Genomic DNA, 16824 nt, shown 5'->3' on the forward strand with positions numbered 1-16824 from the left:
TGATCCGAGTAGATTCTCTTACCCTTATGAACAAAGTGATGATGATGATGATGATGATGATGATGATGATGATGATGATAATGATGACAATGATGATAATGGCCATAAATTACATGGCACTGATTACATCTGCTGTGGTGCTACTATGCTAAACACTCTATCTATATTATCCTTGTTAATTATTTAAAAGACAATCTTATTTTTTATCATTATGTGGTATTTATTTATTATCATCATTTTTTGTTCTGCAGATAAGGAAATGGAGGCTCAGTGAGGTAAAATCATACTTCTAAGTCACAAACCTAATAAGTAGTAAAGCCAAGATTTGAACTGGGATCTGTGCTACTCAAAGATCTATGTGATACTGTGTATGCTGTATTGTCTATCTTGAGAACAGCTCATTTCTCACATGCGTTTCACAAAGTAAAGTTAACTATCCAACAAAGGAAATAAATCACTAATTTTGTTTCTATAAATTCTTTTATAGAGGCTAGAGGAATTGAGTTCCTTTTGGAAAAGTGGGCAAAGTTTTGGGGACTACTGTTATGGGCAATGACAGAGGAAATTTTTGGTAGAAAACAGAATTCAGTGGGGATTCCATTGTAAGTACATTGAACCATATTTTCTTTCTGGTGAGGAGACAGAAGTGGGAGGGAAAGAAAAGGTAAAATGTCCTTTTTCGCACAATTGCCCTTCTACTGTTCAAACTGCATCTTGGCTGCTACTGCCATAAAGAAGCCTCAGGAAGAAGTCAAAGGAAAGAAAGCAAGCTTATTTCTGAGCTTTTGAGAGTCTAGGCCTAGCATGAATAAAAGTAATTTAAGGAAAATTTTGAGGGTAATTGACAATTCTCTGTTACTGGAAGAAAGATGTTCCTCTATAGAAAAAAATTGGGCTGAGTCTCCTAACAAAGGGAAAAATGCAGAACATTTTTGGATGGTGAACAGGTATCTTGGTAGTTACTTGCAGAATGATTAAAGGAGGATGGGGAAGGAATTGGCACATAATTCTCTTGAAAAAGGAGAGGGAATTATTTACTGTAGGCTTCCTCTGTGTCAATAACTGTGCTTGGAGCTGTATATAAATAGGTGTTATCATATTTTCTGTTTTGTGTTTTTTTTTTTTTTTTAAGATAAAGAAACCAAGGATCAGAAAGGTTTTAGAGACTTGACTTGTCAAGGTCACAAGGTGGAACCAAGATTTCAATTCATGTCTGCTAGATTTAAAAGCCCTACCCCTTGATTCTCAAACTGTACTTTGAGGCACCCATGGGTGTTGCTGCAATTAACAGGGACACTGTAAGTTATATTAAATGTTTGAGGGAAACAAAGCAATACTGGACATTAGACAGACACTGTGCAAATGGCTAGCTTGAGGCAGCTCTCAGTTACAACATTAGATTGCACATTCTTTTAGATGAAAATCCTTGGCTGGGCGCGGTGGCTCACGCCTGTAATCCCAGCACTTTGGGAGGCCAAGGTGGGTGGATTATGATGTCAGGAGATCGAGATCATCTTGGCCAACATGGTGAAACCCCGTCTCTACTAAAAATACAAAAATTAGCTGGCTGTGCTAGCACATGCCTGTAATACCAGCTACTCAGGAGGCTGAGGCAGGAGAATTGCTTGAACCAGGGAGTCGGAAGTTGCAGCGAGCTGAGATCGCACCACTGCACTCCAGCCTGGCAACAGAGCGAGACTCCGTCTCAAAAAAAAAAAAAAAAAAAAGGGAAAAAAAAAAAAAGAAAATCCTTGTGAAGCTGGGTTTTTGGTGGTTGCTGTGATAAAAAACCAAGAGGCATTTGAAAATCAATGATAAACAGAAATTAAAATTGTGGTGTCTACTATGATTCCTAGCTGTGAGAAGATAGGTAGTGTTTAACAGATGCATGTATGCCATTAATATTTTGGCTTTGATTTCTTAAGAATAAGGTAAAAATATTATTTTCTCTTTCAACTTACGTGCATTGATTTTTTCAAATGACCACAAAGTAGGGCATAAATATTTACTAAGCCGTTTGGATATAACAACTTAAATGAAACCCCTAGGTATTTATTTTGGTCTAGGATCACCATAACATCACTGAGACGCTGTGGGCATTTACATACCAAGAGTGTATTGAACACATAGGTGATGAAGTGTGGATAGGTATCAATTAATTATTAATTCAAAAAAACTCAGAAATTGTCCTTGATTTCAATGAATATCTAATTGAACGGAGAGACAGACATGTTACCAGAGTCATTATACTAGACTATATCAATCATTCATTTATTCAACAAATATTTATTTTGCTCCTACTCTATCCTAGGCACTGTGCTAGACTCAGGCAATACAAGGATGGACAAGAAAGCAAGCATCCCTGCCTTCATGAAACTCACAGTCTGAAGTCAATAAACAAAGTAATCATAACTGTTCATCATATTTAATGTGACAATGTGACATGATAGAGAAGGGAAGGCCTTCCTGCTGAGGTGACCTTTAAGCTGAAACTTGAAGGATGAGGAAGTGCTAGCCATACAAAGAGATCTGGGGAAAAGGCAAATGCAAACTGCACAAGGCATTATAAAGGAAAATCTCCCTGTCTTCCTTCTTCTTATGGCTCTGCCAGCCCTGTTCTTTGTCTGGCATAACGTATGTTAAAACTATTGGCATCTAGTTGGCAAAATGAAAGTGAGCAATAAATATTTACCTTTCCTTTTTCCCCTTAGTTGCATTTGTAACCTTTTTACCTTATTTATTTTTTCTGTTTTCCACTTCTGGTCCTGCCTACCTTTATTCTTTTTTTAGGGGTTTTCTGTATTTAATCACATGAATAAATATATCATGCAGTGTATAATACCCTCTTCCATATCCTTGGCAGTGTGAACTAATAACAATGATCCAAAAAATGGCATACAAGTGCAAAACATATTATAAATGTTTAGTATGCACTGATCAGCTAAATGCTTGGTTATCTGTATTTATTAAATCTGGACATTGAAAAATAGAGTGTGACCCTTACTTTGGCTGCAGTTAATTTGAGACAGGAGGATAATACAGAAAGCAACAGTTCCTCTTTGCTCTAGGATGGTTAAAAGTTAGAGAGAGAAGATTTAGAATCTCGATTTTAGATAAAGTATTGAAATTACCAGTGAAATTTCTGTTCAAGAGGAAAAGACTAGTAGAAGAAAGCTAGGAAAGGGGTGGTGCAAATCACACAGACAAATTTAAAGCTGAAAGTTGAGCTTTAATCTTAGCCTTAGCAATAAGAAGTCACTGTAGTGTTTTTAAGGAGGGCAAGGAAATGATTAGAATTCTGTTTTAGAAAGATCATTGACAATGAGGAGGCTGGGGACAAGGGAAGCCAAAAAATGGGTATTTTTTTTTATAGTAATGCAGGACAGAGTTGAGGGCTTGAGGAGGTAGAAATGATACACTTAGGTGAGAATGCACAGGCTTTGGTAATTATTTGGAAGAGACAGGAAGTGGAGAGAAAGAAGGACAAAGAAATCAGGACATCTCTCAAATTTCTAGCTTGAGTGAAATGGAAGATAATGGTGCCAGTGAGATCAAGATCAGGAACATGAAAGCAAAAGCAAGTTTGCAAAGGAAACATTAAATCTAATTTTGGATTTGTTATGCTTGACCTGATTTTGAGACAGTTTTAAGATTTATTATTAAATTCATGACCAAAGTCTCATCTATCCCATCCCTGCATGAAGACATTTTAGACTCTTATTTTATAGTAAAATTATCCAGTTTATAGATTTTCATGACCACCAGTTATTTTGATGTTAAACTGTGATTACAGGATATTTAAATATAAAACGTATATGTATGTATTTAGTGTATGTCTGCTAAATGTTGGTTTCCTTCCCCTTTACATTGCAGCGAGATCTTTGAGATAAAAGAAGAGTCTGTTGCTTTACTATAATATATGCATAATATTTTGGACAGGAAAAAGTATAATGATACTGATTTTATAAGCAAAAAACAATGAAAATGAATGCTATTTTTTTCCCTTAGAAATCTAGCTGTATTCCCCTCCTCTAGGGTAGGTTGGTACCTCTGCTGGCAGATGTGCACACTACGCTTATTTTTGCTCAAGATCTTCCCTTTGCTTGGAATGCCCTCCTCCCTCTTCCTCTAACCGAATCACCCTACCTTTAATATACAGTCTAAACTAAACTTGGAGCATTATATTCTCCATCACTCAACTAACCATGTGATCATATTTTAAATAACATGCTCTTTAATTGTTTCATGTGTCTTAAGTGTATCTGGGTCGGCTTTAAATTATTGGGGGATTATAGACACATTTTATATTTCTTTTCTCTCTCTCACAGTGTTTGGCACAGTGTTACATATGCAGTTGGTGTTTAATAAATGCAACAAAATGATGCTCTGAAATGCAGATTTGTAAAAGAGTTTTGCCACTCTAGATTTTGGAGAAGTAGTTATGTGAACTTACAGATGTACTCAGATCAATTATGTTTCTAATGAAGATAAAAATATGATAACCAAATTAGCTGAAGAGTTGATGAAATAGTAGAGGTGGCATAAGTGTAGTTGAATTCTTTTCAGACCACAAAATCAATAAGGATGGATTTCTAACTCATTCTAAAATATAGGAATTAAGCTTCACATGACTAGATTCCATAAATATAAATTTCAAAGTTATGTCTTCTTTTTATTGTTGATCGGTGTTTCCTAGAAAAGTTGTAACCCAAAGATAAAAACATTTTAAAAATTGTGCTCTAGATCTAATTAGGAATTTTATGAGATTTGCATAATAGAAAATCTTGGATTAGTCTTTCTTAATGATTAATACAATAAAAGTTTGGGGTAGCCAAAATAATGTCACTAATATGATATAATGCACTCACTGGCCAGGACTTGCTGGGTGACGAACTTATTCATTCTGTGTGTATTGGAACTTTTGGAGCTATGTTAATGATTTTAGGCCATGAGGGTATCATTTTTCGATGATTGATTAAATGCAACCCTCATAGTTTGAAAAAGTAGAGAGATCATTTATATTTTAGGAAAAAAATGCACTTATCAAGGAAGATCTATTCAGTTAAAAAACATATTTAAAATTCCAAAAAATCCAAACCACACTGGCAATTACCAATAACCTTCAAATACCTCCACTGTAATCTCCTTTGGGGCTACCGGCCACTTGTGTTCATATTTTTCTTTCACAGTTTGCTCCGTGTTAGCAGTTGGATTTGAATTCTCAACACGCACTCCATGGCTTGGCTTACCCACCAAATTTTGAACAGATTTTACCATATTCTTTAAATCCTCTGGGTAAGGAGTTGGATATCGTTTTAGGTTTATTTCAACCTAGAAGTTTACAAAAAGAAATTTAACATAAAAATAACTTCAGCAAGCATGTTCACAAAACTATCCCATTTTATATTCAGTAGTATAATCAAATGCAATACAGTGAGTGTTGAGCTGGCTGAGAAACTCTGTTATAGAGTAGGACGCATAGTGTTCTCATATTCAGCCTTGTGGGACTTCTCACCCCTTCCCACCCTTCTAGATTATAAACTAATTTTGAATCATATTCTGTCTTTAGACCTACCCTATAGATGGCTGAAATAGCAGTAGGTCAAAACACTTAAGTGATTGGTAATTTGAAAAATTTAATCAAGTTATAGCAGCTGCTTTCTTACTTTAGACACTGTTCTCTTCCCTATTTTAATATTTATAAGTAATAATGTTGGTATTAAGAGTATCTTTTGAGTATCAATGCAGGTGATGGGAGGAGACCTCAAAAGCTTTACAAGTAGAGTTGCATATTAAAAACTGGGGAGTTGACAATATCTGCTGCCCAAATAGGCATTAGCCTTCTGTTAGTTAGTGTGTTGTATCAAAAGGTAGGATAGCTAATTCTCGTTAATCCCTAAGGGAAAAAAATGCTTCAGGGTGGTTTTTATATTTACTTTTTACCCTAAGAAAGTAACATGCTTCTTGAGTAATATCTTATGATGAAGAGAAATTAAAAATTGGGACCACTTTCTAAGATATTTTAGGTACATGTGTAAATTTTGGCTTTTATCTATCCAGCTACTTATTTCCATTCTTGAATTCATGTTAGGGTATCAATCTAACTTTTGGGAACACATGTTAATGACTATTCTTAGCATTAAATTTAGAGGGAGAAAATATGAGACATTCCATATAGAATATTTCATCATCACAGTACTTGTTATAATATATTTAAAATAGAATAAGTACAAGTTGTGCATGCTAATTAAAAGGGACTGGGAAAAAAAGGATTTACTTGGCCTGGCTTGTTCCAACAATCCTGTTTTGCATCTGAGTAGAATCAACTTTACAAAATGAAATGATTTATGTGATTGTGGTAGGTATGTATCTGTGGAAAGTGTGTGTGGGGGTGGGAGGGTAGGAGGAGAGAAGGTGAAAGAGAAGCAGTGAAAGGAAGAGGAAGATTGGAAAAGGGAGAGAAAGAGTGAGGGGCACATCCGCACCCACCCCCACACACCCATGTAATTCATGGGATGTAAGAAACTATGATGGTGATATAGATCTGAAAATTATGAATGTGAACTCAAACACTTTTGCCCATCTGCAGTTTTAGCAAATCCACCAACTGTGTTATTCTTCTCAACATTTTGTCTTCCTTGTGGCTCATTTTTCTCATCAGATACTGGAATTGGACTTCACTAGATGACTTCTAACATTCCTTTTAATATTAAAGATATAAAATTATTATTCCAGTAAATATTTGGAAGACAAATGAAAAACCAGATAATTTTGTTAATATAAGTGCTGTTTAAATGTAGTTTAATCTCTTTAAACTCTCAAATAAATAAGGATGACATTGATAATATATAGAAATATAGCTACAAAAATATAACCCAAGACAAAGTTAGAATTGACAGAAAAAAAAGTGTAAGTTGTTAGATTGTAGCATACATAAATCCCAGGGTACTTAATTTGTAATGTATTCTTAAATAAACATAAAAGGAATGATATGACTACTAGACAAAGTCCATTGGGATGCATGCATTCTTAGATCTGTTGTTTAAGTTGGTATTAGAAATGTTAATCACAAATTAAGTATAATTTTAAAATTATATCATTGAACTTGTTTAAAAGTACTTGACATCAAAGTGCTAGAAGTAAAAAAAATTACATTAAAAATGTAAGTTGTAGAATGCTATGACTATCATGCCAATTAAGAACATTTTATTTTTTATAACCAGCTGTATGTGAATAAAAAATAAGCTAAAGTAGGGCATTAAATTAAAATTCTATGAAACTTAAAAAATCCCCAACACTAAAAATACACTTATAAATTGAATGGAAGGCAAAAGAAATGTGAAGTGTTCTTCCTTAATTGAATTAAATACTTCATTGAATAATGTAATGTATTTTTTGTTAGATGCTATGTCCCATCTGACACAATTAGATCACTATTTGGCATGGTACTAATATTTTCTGGTTATTTTATAAGCAAGTACATGTGATATTTTGGTCACATCACCAGAATATGTTTGAATATTTTATTCCTGTGACAACATTTAAATCTAGAAATAGATTTACTATGCATTAATGAAGCTTAAGCTACACACCTCTTCCAAAGTCTTGTGAGGGACCCTATTATTTACATAGTCATTTTATATTCTTTTCCTGAAAGAGGACCCCCCCTTAAATTGAGGAAGTTCCAGGACTTATAAAGCTTGGATTTGTTTCACCTAAAAAATAAGCTCCTTGCTTCTCACTTACTAGCCTACTAGCAGAATTTACTGGCCTTGGAGTCAGAAGATTTAAATTTAAGACATAGATTTATTACCAACTTGCTATCATCCACTAATCTTTCTGTTGTTTCTACTCATGTAAAATGGAAATGATAATATATTTCCTACAAACTTGAGTTAATCTGGAGCTAAAATGTGAAAAATGTGAAAGTTCTTGGAAAATCTGTAAGTTCTATGCAGAGATGAGATACTATTTCTAATGTCACATTTTACTTAATGTATTTTAAAAATCTGGATTCCTTTGGTGATCTTGACTCTACTCTGTATATGTCTAAACATAATATCTGTAACTGTCTGGATCTTTTTTTCAACTATACGTAGCAACAGTTATTTAATTCAGTATCTCCCATGTTCTAGTCACCATGATAAATGTTTTATAGGGATATTTAATTTCTTATTAATTATTTACATAAACATTATTATTAATTCTATAGGTTTAAATATAAATTAATATTTATACACTAAATAATAAATGGTTAATGATTAAATATTATATAATTAATCATTATAATAAAATCTCACTTCAGTTTCACAACCCATTGCAGCAGCTGTTGCCACTTTACAGAAAGAAAAGTGTGGCTCAGACCATGTAAGTAACTTGCCTAAGATTACATAGCTAGCAGATGCAATATTCAAACTTAGGTCTTTTGACTCCAATGCTTATGCTACACAAGTGTTACTTAGCTCAGAGTGTGAGTGCAGCACATATTTGTAAAATATTGCGGAAGAAATACTGTAAGTTTAAAATGTGAATTTCTCTGAGTTAAATGGCAAAATAATTTCTATTTTTTTAAATACAGCTAAGTAACAGAATATTTTATAATTTTTAAAGATGAAACTATATTTTATCATTGTATTATGTTTGGAAGTTCTATGCAAGCATATTTTATGCCCATTTATAGATTGCTTTGCTTTATTTTTCATTGAATATATGCAGTGCATCAGAAGTGAATAAACATGATCATAAACCCAGTTATACTAATAGTCAAGTAATACCCAAATATAAGAGCAATTTCTCTATATATCTAAATATATAGACTATAAATGTTCTCTTATCCCAGTATGAGATAAAATATATAAATTCATTTATTATACACATAGGTAGGAAAATCAATTATATTCTTGCAAAACTGTGTTGTGTTGATCACTCACTATAAAGTATTTGCTCAATTCACATATACATTTTATTAAAATGCAAGATTTTTACTAAAATATTACTTTCATTTTGAAAAACAGAAATGTTTCACAACATTCTTTGTATCTCAGATCTAAATAAAGTGCACTAAATGCAAATAGCAGCTGCAAGATGTTGGAGACCCCCCAAGATTTAGCAATAAAGAATCACTTAAGGTTAATAGCTAGGGCATTTAGAAATGATATCTTGAATTCACACAGAACTGTTTTTTTATATATTATAATATATTATGTAATATAATATATTATATTTCACATCATGATCAAATTCTAATTTGATTTGATTGTAAATTCCAGTAAGAGAAATATTAGTTAATAGTTTGATCATTGATTGTTAAATATCATATTACTTTGAGAATTAGTTGGAATGTTATACAAAGAAAAGAAACTTATAGCAGTTTTAGTTAGGAAAATGCATTCTCAGCTTGCCTTATATTGTAGCAAAAATATAAGACAATGTATAAGTATCTAGTCCATTACATGTGGATAGTAAAGTTTACAAGACATGCAGTGTTCTTTCATATTCCAGTAAGACATGTTTTTCCCCCCATTAACCTTTTAAAACACCCAACCACAGAGATAAGGAAGCCCTATTTGCCACAACTCCCAATTCAATCTTCTCTTACAGGAATTCATACGATTTGTGTCTTCAAATTAAAGGAAATTGATGCTTTTCAACAGATGTCTATCTTTCTGCTTGAAGGCCACTCTCAGCAAATCTCAATTTAAATCTGATGCTATTTTAAGAATTAAGTTTTAGCTATTTAATCTTCCCCAGAATTCACATTATAAAAAATGTGCATATATGTGGAGGGGACAATTTAGAATGTATCAATAGTGTCATCAACATTCTGCTCAACTATTGGTATTCCCACACTTTAAAGAAAAAAAAATAAAGCACCCAACTCAAAAAGCATGCCAGATATCCCACCAATAGGCACCTCACATTGATATTCCCTCCCCTCTGACTTAGTCCTCCCCACCCCATTGCCAATGTCAATAACCAAATGTTAAATTGAGATAAAACACTGGCAATTTGAAGGTTTCTATGTGATCAACATTTCTTATCCCAAATCATGCAGAACATACCCCATAAACCACTGTTCCAAGGTTGCCTCTACATGGGAGATTCTCCTACCCCAGACACCTAGGCCTACCTGTCTGCCACTTAGAGAGGGAAGAGTGGTGGATTGTGCTGCAACTGGCAATGGAGTACACATGCTCCTTTCCTGCTGGAGGCCACTTATACAACCCCATGCCAGCTGTGGGTCATTCTGGGGGACGGGCATATCTTGGATCTGCTGATCACACCTGGCCCATGGTGTGCAGCAATCGCCAGACAGTCTGGCAGGTTGGAGAGTAATCCCACGCTGGCCCCTTTCCCAGGGGGCTTGGCAGGAGAGATCCTGTGGGAGAAGGAATCTCCATTTTCTGGGAGAAAGAGGAGCACTGTAGCAATACTTTCACTTTATCATTTTTCTACTCTCTTTTTCTTTCACTCTGAGTTATGCATTTAAAATAATGATCATAAAGTTAGTTTTAAATCCACGTATAAAACAGTACTAATTTTATATGATGCTAAAGGGTCACAATTTCTTCACACAATGCAGCATTCATACTACACTATACAGACTGTAAGTAGGGCATTATACTCTAGTCCATTTGAAAGTTGAAAACATAGGTCAATGGTTCCTTTTTAAATTTCATGTAAATTAAAGGTAAAATGGTGCTGAATTTAATGTACATGTAATGAACCAGAAAAGTGTGATTAATTTAGTGTAAGATTACAATATATTCTATTCATCATACTTCCATGATGATTTATTTAGAAGTTTGTTTGTGCTCTAATTTGTCCAATAGCCAATGGCATTGGAAATATTCAAATTAGTCAAAACTGAGGAGTTTGAGATTTTGAAACACACATTGTTTCATTAATACATAAATAAACCAAATGTAAATAAACACAGAGAAAAAAACACTCTAAAGTATAATGAACCTACTCTGCTTATAAACAAACTTGAACACATAACACACAAACAGGGCTTCTAAATAACTGTAAGCATTTACTATATTTTACGCTTTCATTGACACATATACCAGAGTATATTAAATGCACTTTCTTCTTGCATTCTTTGAATATAGAATTTCAGGAAGAAGCATGCAATTTTTGGTAATTCAATGAAATATAAAGATGAATCAAAAGTCCGGTATAGAATGCATCATCCATTGGTTCTGGATTTAACATACTAAATCCATAAAAGAATTGAAATGTTCTGAAGGTTTGTTTTCAGTTTAGCATTATTTTTTCTAGGAATTCACAAGTTCAAAAAGATGTCTCTTTGGTTGTTAGACAGCACTAATCAACTATCTAGAGATTTTTTTTTTAAACCCAAATCTTTAACAAAATTGTTATTTTGGATTTGGGAATCCATTTTGGGTTCTCTGTAACGATATTGGTAGGCCTTGCCAGTAAGTGCTCATGTGCTGATTTAAGAAATAAAGTTTAGAAAATGTGGAAAGGAGAGGACAGAGACAAACATAACACACAATCTAGCTTTATTAATAGAACACATATGCAATTATAAAGGTAATTAGTCACTAAGAGTGTGAGCGGTTAGTAGCCATGATAGAAAAAGTACACATACAATGTTATAAAAAGTAAATGAGAGATTCAAGATGATGCCATGCCAACATGAAAATGGGATGTTGAGAAAATCTAAATCAATTCTGATGATAATTAAAAATTTAAGTAATGGAGAAATACACATTTTAAAATTCAATCTTGTTACTTGACTTAGTAGTCCCTATAAAAGATCTTTTAAAATATACTTTGAGGTGGAAAAAAATTGAAGTTATGTTCCCTAAGGAACATCACCTGCCATTAGGCACTAATCTTCCTTAAAGTTTGTCCTCATATTTAAGGAAACTCATAAATTCTTCTTGAATAGCCCAAGGACACAGAACTTTTCAGATATTTTAATGCCAATGTAACATATTAATCTGTTGGCCCTTCCAGAAATGTTTATTTTGGCCTCATTCAGTGTGCATGACGCTTTGCTCAGTGATTAAAAAAAAATCATCCTAGTGTGTAGCATGCCAACAATGAAATAAGGTTCTTAGATGAAGTCTATCACACAGATTTTTTTTTCTTCTTTCTCTCAGCTTGAATCTCTCTCATGCAGTTATTCTGTCGGATGAAGTGGCATTTCAAATTTGCTCACTCAGATTTGGGACATTAGTCTCATTCTGAAGCACACCAATGCTTCCAGAACTACCAGCATGCTGTAATGAAAGGTACCGCCATGAGACTTGAAGAGGTATCTGACTTTGTCCCAAAATCTATCTGAATAAGAACAACGGACAAACAGAAAGATAAGGAGAAGAAAGAGGAAACAAAAGCTAAAAGGTTCACCTTAACTTTCCCGGCATTTTCGTCATCTTCTTTTTTGTCTTCAAATTCAAAGGCAACAGTCATGCGTTGTTGTCTCTGCTCTTCCCACAGTGTAGGGTTAAAGCTGTCACTGTCTGACTGGAAATCTACAGTTAGATTCCAAAGTATTATCGCTTTTTTAAAAAACAATTTTACACAAAGTATTTAATACAGTATGCAAAAATGGTGATAGATACTACAAACAAATACAGAAATAAAGAAGAAAGAAAGAAAGAAAAAAAGAAAGAGAAAGAAGGAAAGAGAAATAAAAGAATAAAATTCCCTTGATATTTATTACATGGTCTTTTGTAATGTTAACTCGAATTCAGTATTCCTAAAATACTCAGGATTGGGAAATGTTCTAGTGTAGGAAATGGGGTCCCCATAGGACAATAATAATAATATAGAGAGTTAGACCAAGCATTTTAAAGCGTTATCTTTTCCCATCCTTACAACAACACAATGGTACTACTAATCTCATCCTTACTTTACTAATGAGTTTTAAGGGACTTGCTCAAAGTGTTAAGAGACTTCTCAGTGGCTAGTGCAGGATTCTGTTCCTGTCTAAATAGAATCCTTATTTGTAACTGCTAAACTCTATACAAATTCCTTTTATAAAAGTTACCACATAACATTGACTTTGTAATAAGGTATCTAAGATTGCAACCTTTTCCTTTTATTGTGGGGTCAATGAGGGGAGCTTGTTTTTATGGCAGAGAACGTGGAAAATTTACTCTGTTTCAGTTAGCTTAAATATGTCAAATTAACAGGGAAATGGCGTATAAATCATTTTTTTACATAAAATGTTGACTAATGATAATATCTTCTTTGCAACATTATGGCAAATATCACATGAAAATGCAATAAAAGTACTTAGTTAAGGCTAAATTCTTTTCCAAAGGAGGTCCTTTATCATATATGTCTTTCTTTGTTACAAGGGATTCTGAAAACTCATTTATTACACTCCTGCCTGGAAAACCAAAGGATGACTTAATTTAAGTTCAAGGAAACTTTTCAATTACCAACCTTTCTTTCCTCAAGGAAAAAAACAAAAACAAAAGCAAACTCAGCTAGGCTAATTCCTTAACACTACACCTTACCTAACTGAATGTACCTTCGGACAAATTAGGGATTCAATCTGTGAGATCATATCTCAGAAATGACCAGTGAATATGAGATACTTTTCATTTTTTCCCTATATTCTTTTGAAGTTAAATATTTTGATAATGTAGAGCTATTAAAATGAAAACATAAGTAAAGCAGCATGAATATAACATAATCCTTATGTAAGATGTCTCTTATAAAATATGTAAACATGGTGGCTTTTCTTTTATCAATTCAAAAGGTTAAGTTTATTGACTTATAAAAATGCATATTCAAACAATCTTTTCCTACTTCTGTAGGAAATTTAAAGAAATTCAATTTAAAGAAATTTAAAGAAAAATATCCTCATTTTTAAAATTTAAAGAAAAACAAAGACAAAATTTTAAAGACAAAATTTAAAGAAAAATATCCTAAAATATTCCAAAATGATTCACTTACATTTGGAGGTCAAAGACTAAAGTCATTTATTATAATTATCCCTGGAAATAAGAAATACATAAACAAATGGTTTCTTTCACAAGTTGACCTCATTCACATGGATTAGGTAGATTTAATCCATGGCTGGATTAAAATAAGTTTACTCTTCCAAGAATTATTGTTACTCTATAACTGTAGAAAATGTGCATATCAGCTCGTGTTGGCTTGGGCTAAGGAGCCTATGCTAAGTCTGAAATAGCAAAGGACAAAGCTCTTTTAACCTTTTTAAATGAATAATGTGATCATAGAAGAGAAGATTTAATTATTGAAAAAAGATTTAGGGATATTGGTTAGGGAAACTCAACTTGAAAAGAAAGAATGGTCTTATTTGCAAGTATCTATTTATGGTTGACTTAGACCATGAAATAATTTGAGTCCAGAGATCATTGGACTAGATGTTTAAATTGTGTTCATGCAACAAATGAACACAGCAACTAAACCAGTTCATTGAAACTTCCTTAGGATCTGACTGCTCTTAGCTCATTTCAATGAGCTGGTTACAAGATTTGCTTTACTAGTCATGTGTCTTGCAATCCATAAAGAGAAATAGTTGCTCCTAAAAATCAACATTATTTTTATGTAAGATATAAAGATTAAGAGTTTTGTTTTGGAAGCCTATCTAAAATAGAGTAGAAAATAGGACTTATGTTTAAAGTATATCCCCAAATGATATTTGTGTGTCATGTAATTATGTTTATAAGCTTGTCCATGTGCCAATACTCCTGGCCAGAGATCCGAATAAAATTAGTCATTTCTATCCATAATCATTATAAGTAGAGAAGAAATTTCTACTGACAATTTACCTTCATCACCACGAGGCTGCTGGGGAAACATGTAGTTAGTCAATACTCTTTGCTTTGTTTCTGGATGGGCTTCTGTTTGTAAAGGGATAAGGGCTTTGGACTAGAAGCAAAGAACATACAAATTAGATGAATACAATTGCAAATATATAACAGTCAATAGTCTGGTCTCACTCAGATAAATAAACATTGGGGGGAAAAAAGTGGAAAAAAAGGAAATAAAATAAGAAATTACAACATGAAATAATACTATTACTGAGGAATATTTTCATATTCTAAGATTTTCATAATAAAGTTTTCTTCTTTAGTATGTCCTTTTACAAAACGTATCAAAACTTATTCAACTGGGCAATGTCAGATTTAATCCTGAAGAGTTCAAAATGTGTTAAATTGTTTCAACTAAGTAAGCTTTTGGTACGGTTCTATATGCCTATTCATTTTCATGGATTATTGCCCTAGAAAGACAAATGGAATTTGCTATCAAATTTATGCTATGCAAGATCATCTATGAATTTAATTAGGTTAAAACAGCATTCATTTATTTATATGAGATATTTTTATAGCCAAAGACAGGGTCCACTTTATAGATAAGCAACTGTACTTGTACCTGATATATCATAATATATTGACCTCTGTGTATATTTCATTCTCTGTTATTAATTTGATTTCAGAAATATTCATTTTGAAGGGATATTCTAGAACTCTGATATTCCATGTCAGAAATATATTGGAAATGATATTATCTGATATACTAAAAATCTGCTTATTTAATGACATTAATAGGAGTGAAACACAAAGGGGATTTTTGATATCAGTTTGTCTCATGAAACTGAGTCATAACCACATTACATTACTGTTCTAAATAAAAGTTAAATGATGCAGTCACTGCTCTGTTCATTCTCCCACAAGAATAATAAATCATATTTTTTTTCCATAAAGCAATATTGTGGAATATACTATTACATTAGCATAGTTCACATTGATTCCAGAAATTATTTATGATGATATATTGATGCCTTGAAAAATCTATAGTTTATTGATAAGATTTGAATTTGAATTACTAATTTTTGACTCAGTAGATGGAAGCAAATGCTGTAATTACTGTAGGAACACAAACAATATTCTTATATTTAGATTTTATAATTTGTAAAGGTTATTTTAAATTTTCCACAAGTGCCCAATGACTGTAAGTATGAACAATTCACGTACCAGTAATGCTACTTTTATGCTCAGAAAATAATGATGAGCTAAATTCAAGATGAATTGTTTTCATTTAGCCATTCATATTTGAGGATAGGTGTTTCAAAATTTAAGGATCACAAGAAAAAAGAGGACTAATAAACTATATAAAAATTGTCTATCATTAGTTCTTCTGTAGGCAAATCAGATATCTTCAATGGTTTCTTGTTATTTTCCAGTTAATAAGATTATTTACTAATGCAATATTACTGATTCAATTAAAATCTGTTTTCAAGAGGATAAAAAATAATATCAAAACAATTTTACAGAAAATACTAATAGTTGCCAAAAAGATATTGCAAATTCCTTTTTTTTTTTTTTTTTTTTTTTGGAGACAGAGTCTCGCTATGTCACCCAGGCTGGAGTGATCTAGGCTCACTGCAACCTGTGCCCCCAGGTTCAAGCGATTCTCCTGCCTCAGCCTCCCGAGTAGCTGGGATTACAGGCGCGCACCACCGTGTTGGGCTAATTTGGTATTTTTAGTAGAGACAGGGTTTCACCACATTGGTCAGGCTGGTCTTGAACTGCTGACCTCAAGTGATCTGTGTGCCTTGGCCTCCCAAAGTGTTGGGATTACAGCATGAGCCACCGCGCCCAGCCTGATATTTCAAATTTCATTAATGAAGGTTTTGAATTAAGTTGATTATAATTAAAAGGATAAGAAGAAAAAGGAACATAGAGGATAATAATTCCCTGTTGTGGGGATTGTGGTAACAATTTCTTATTCTTTACCTTCAGAGATATAATTAAAGTACATCCTCTAAGGACATACGTGTACCACCTAGAGGTTAAAAAGCTATAA

At 33.0% G+C, this 16824-nt stretch overlaps 1 protein-coding gene across 1 annotated transcript in view; it reads right to left on the minus strand.

Annotated features, from left to right (window-relative positions):
- The window catches only part of LRRC7 (leucine rich repeat containing 7), a 572997-nt gene that overhangs the window by 122395 nt on the left and 433778 nt on the right, over positions 1-16824 (minus strand). The window contains exons 15-18 of the mRNA XM_054482958.2: positions 14787-14886; positions 12385-12509; positions 10130-10378; positions 5131-5331 (exon numbers count right to left, since the gene is read on the minus strand). Coding sequence (XP_054338933.1) covers positions 5131-5331; positions 10130-10378; positions 12385-12509; positions 14787-14886 — 675 coding nt within the window. The remainder of the gene's footprint in view (positions 1-5130; positions 5332-10129; positions 10379-12384; positions 12510-14786; positions 14887-16824) is intronic.

This window comes from Pongo pygmaeus, chromosome 1 (assembly GCF_028885625.2).
Source record: "Pongo pygmaeus isolate AG05252 chromosome 1, NHGRI_mPonPyg2-v2.0_pri, whole genome shotgun sequence".
Classification (NCBI taxonomy): domain Eukaryota; kingdom Metazoa; phylum Chordata; class Mammalia; order Primates; family Hominidae; genus Pongo; species Pongo pygmaeus.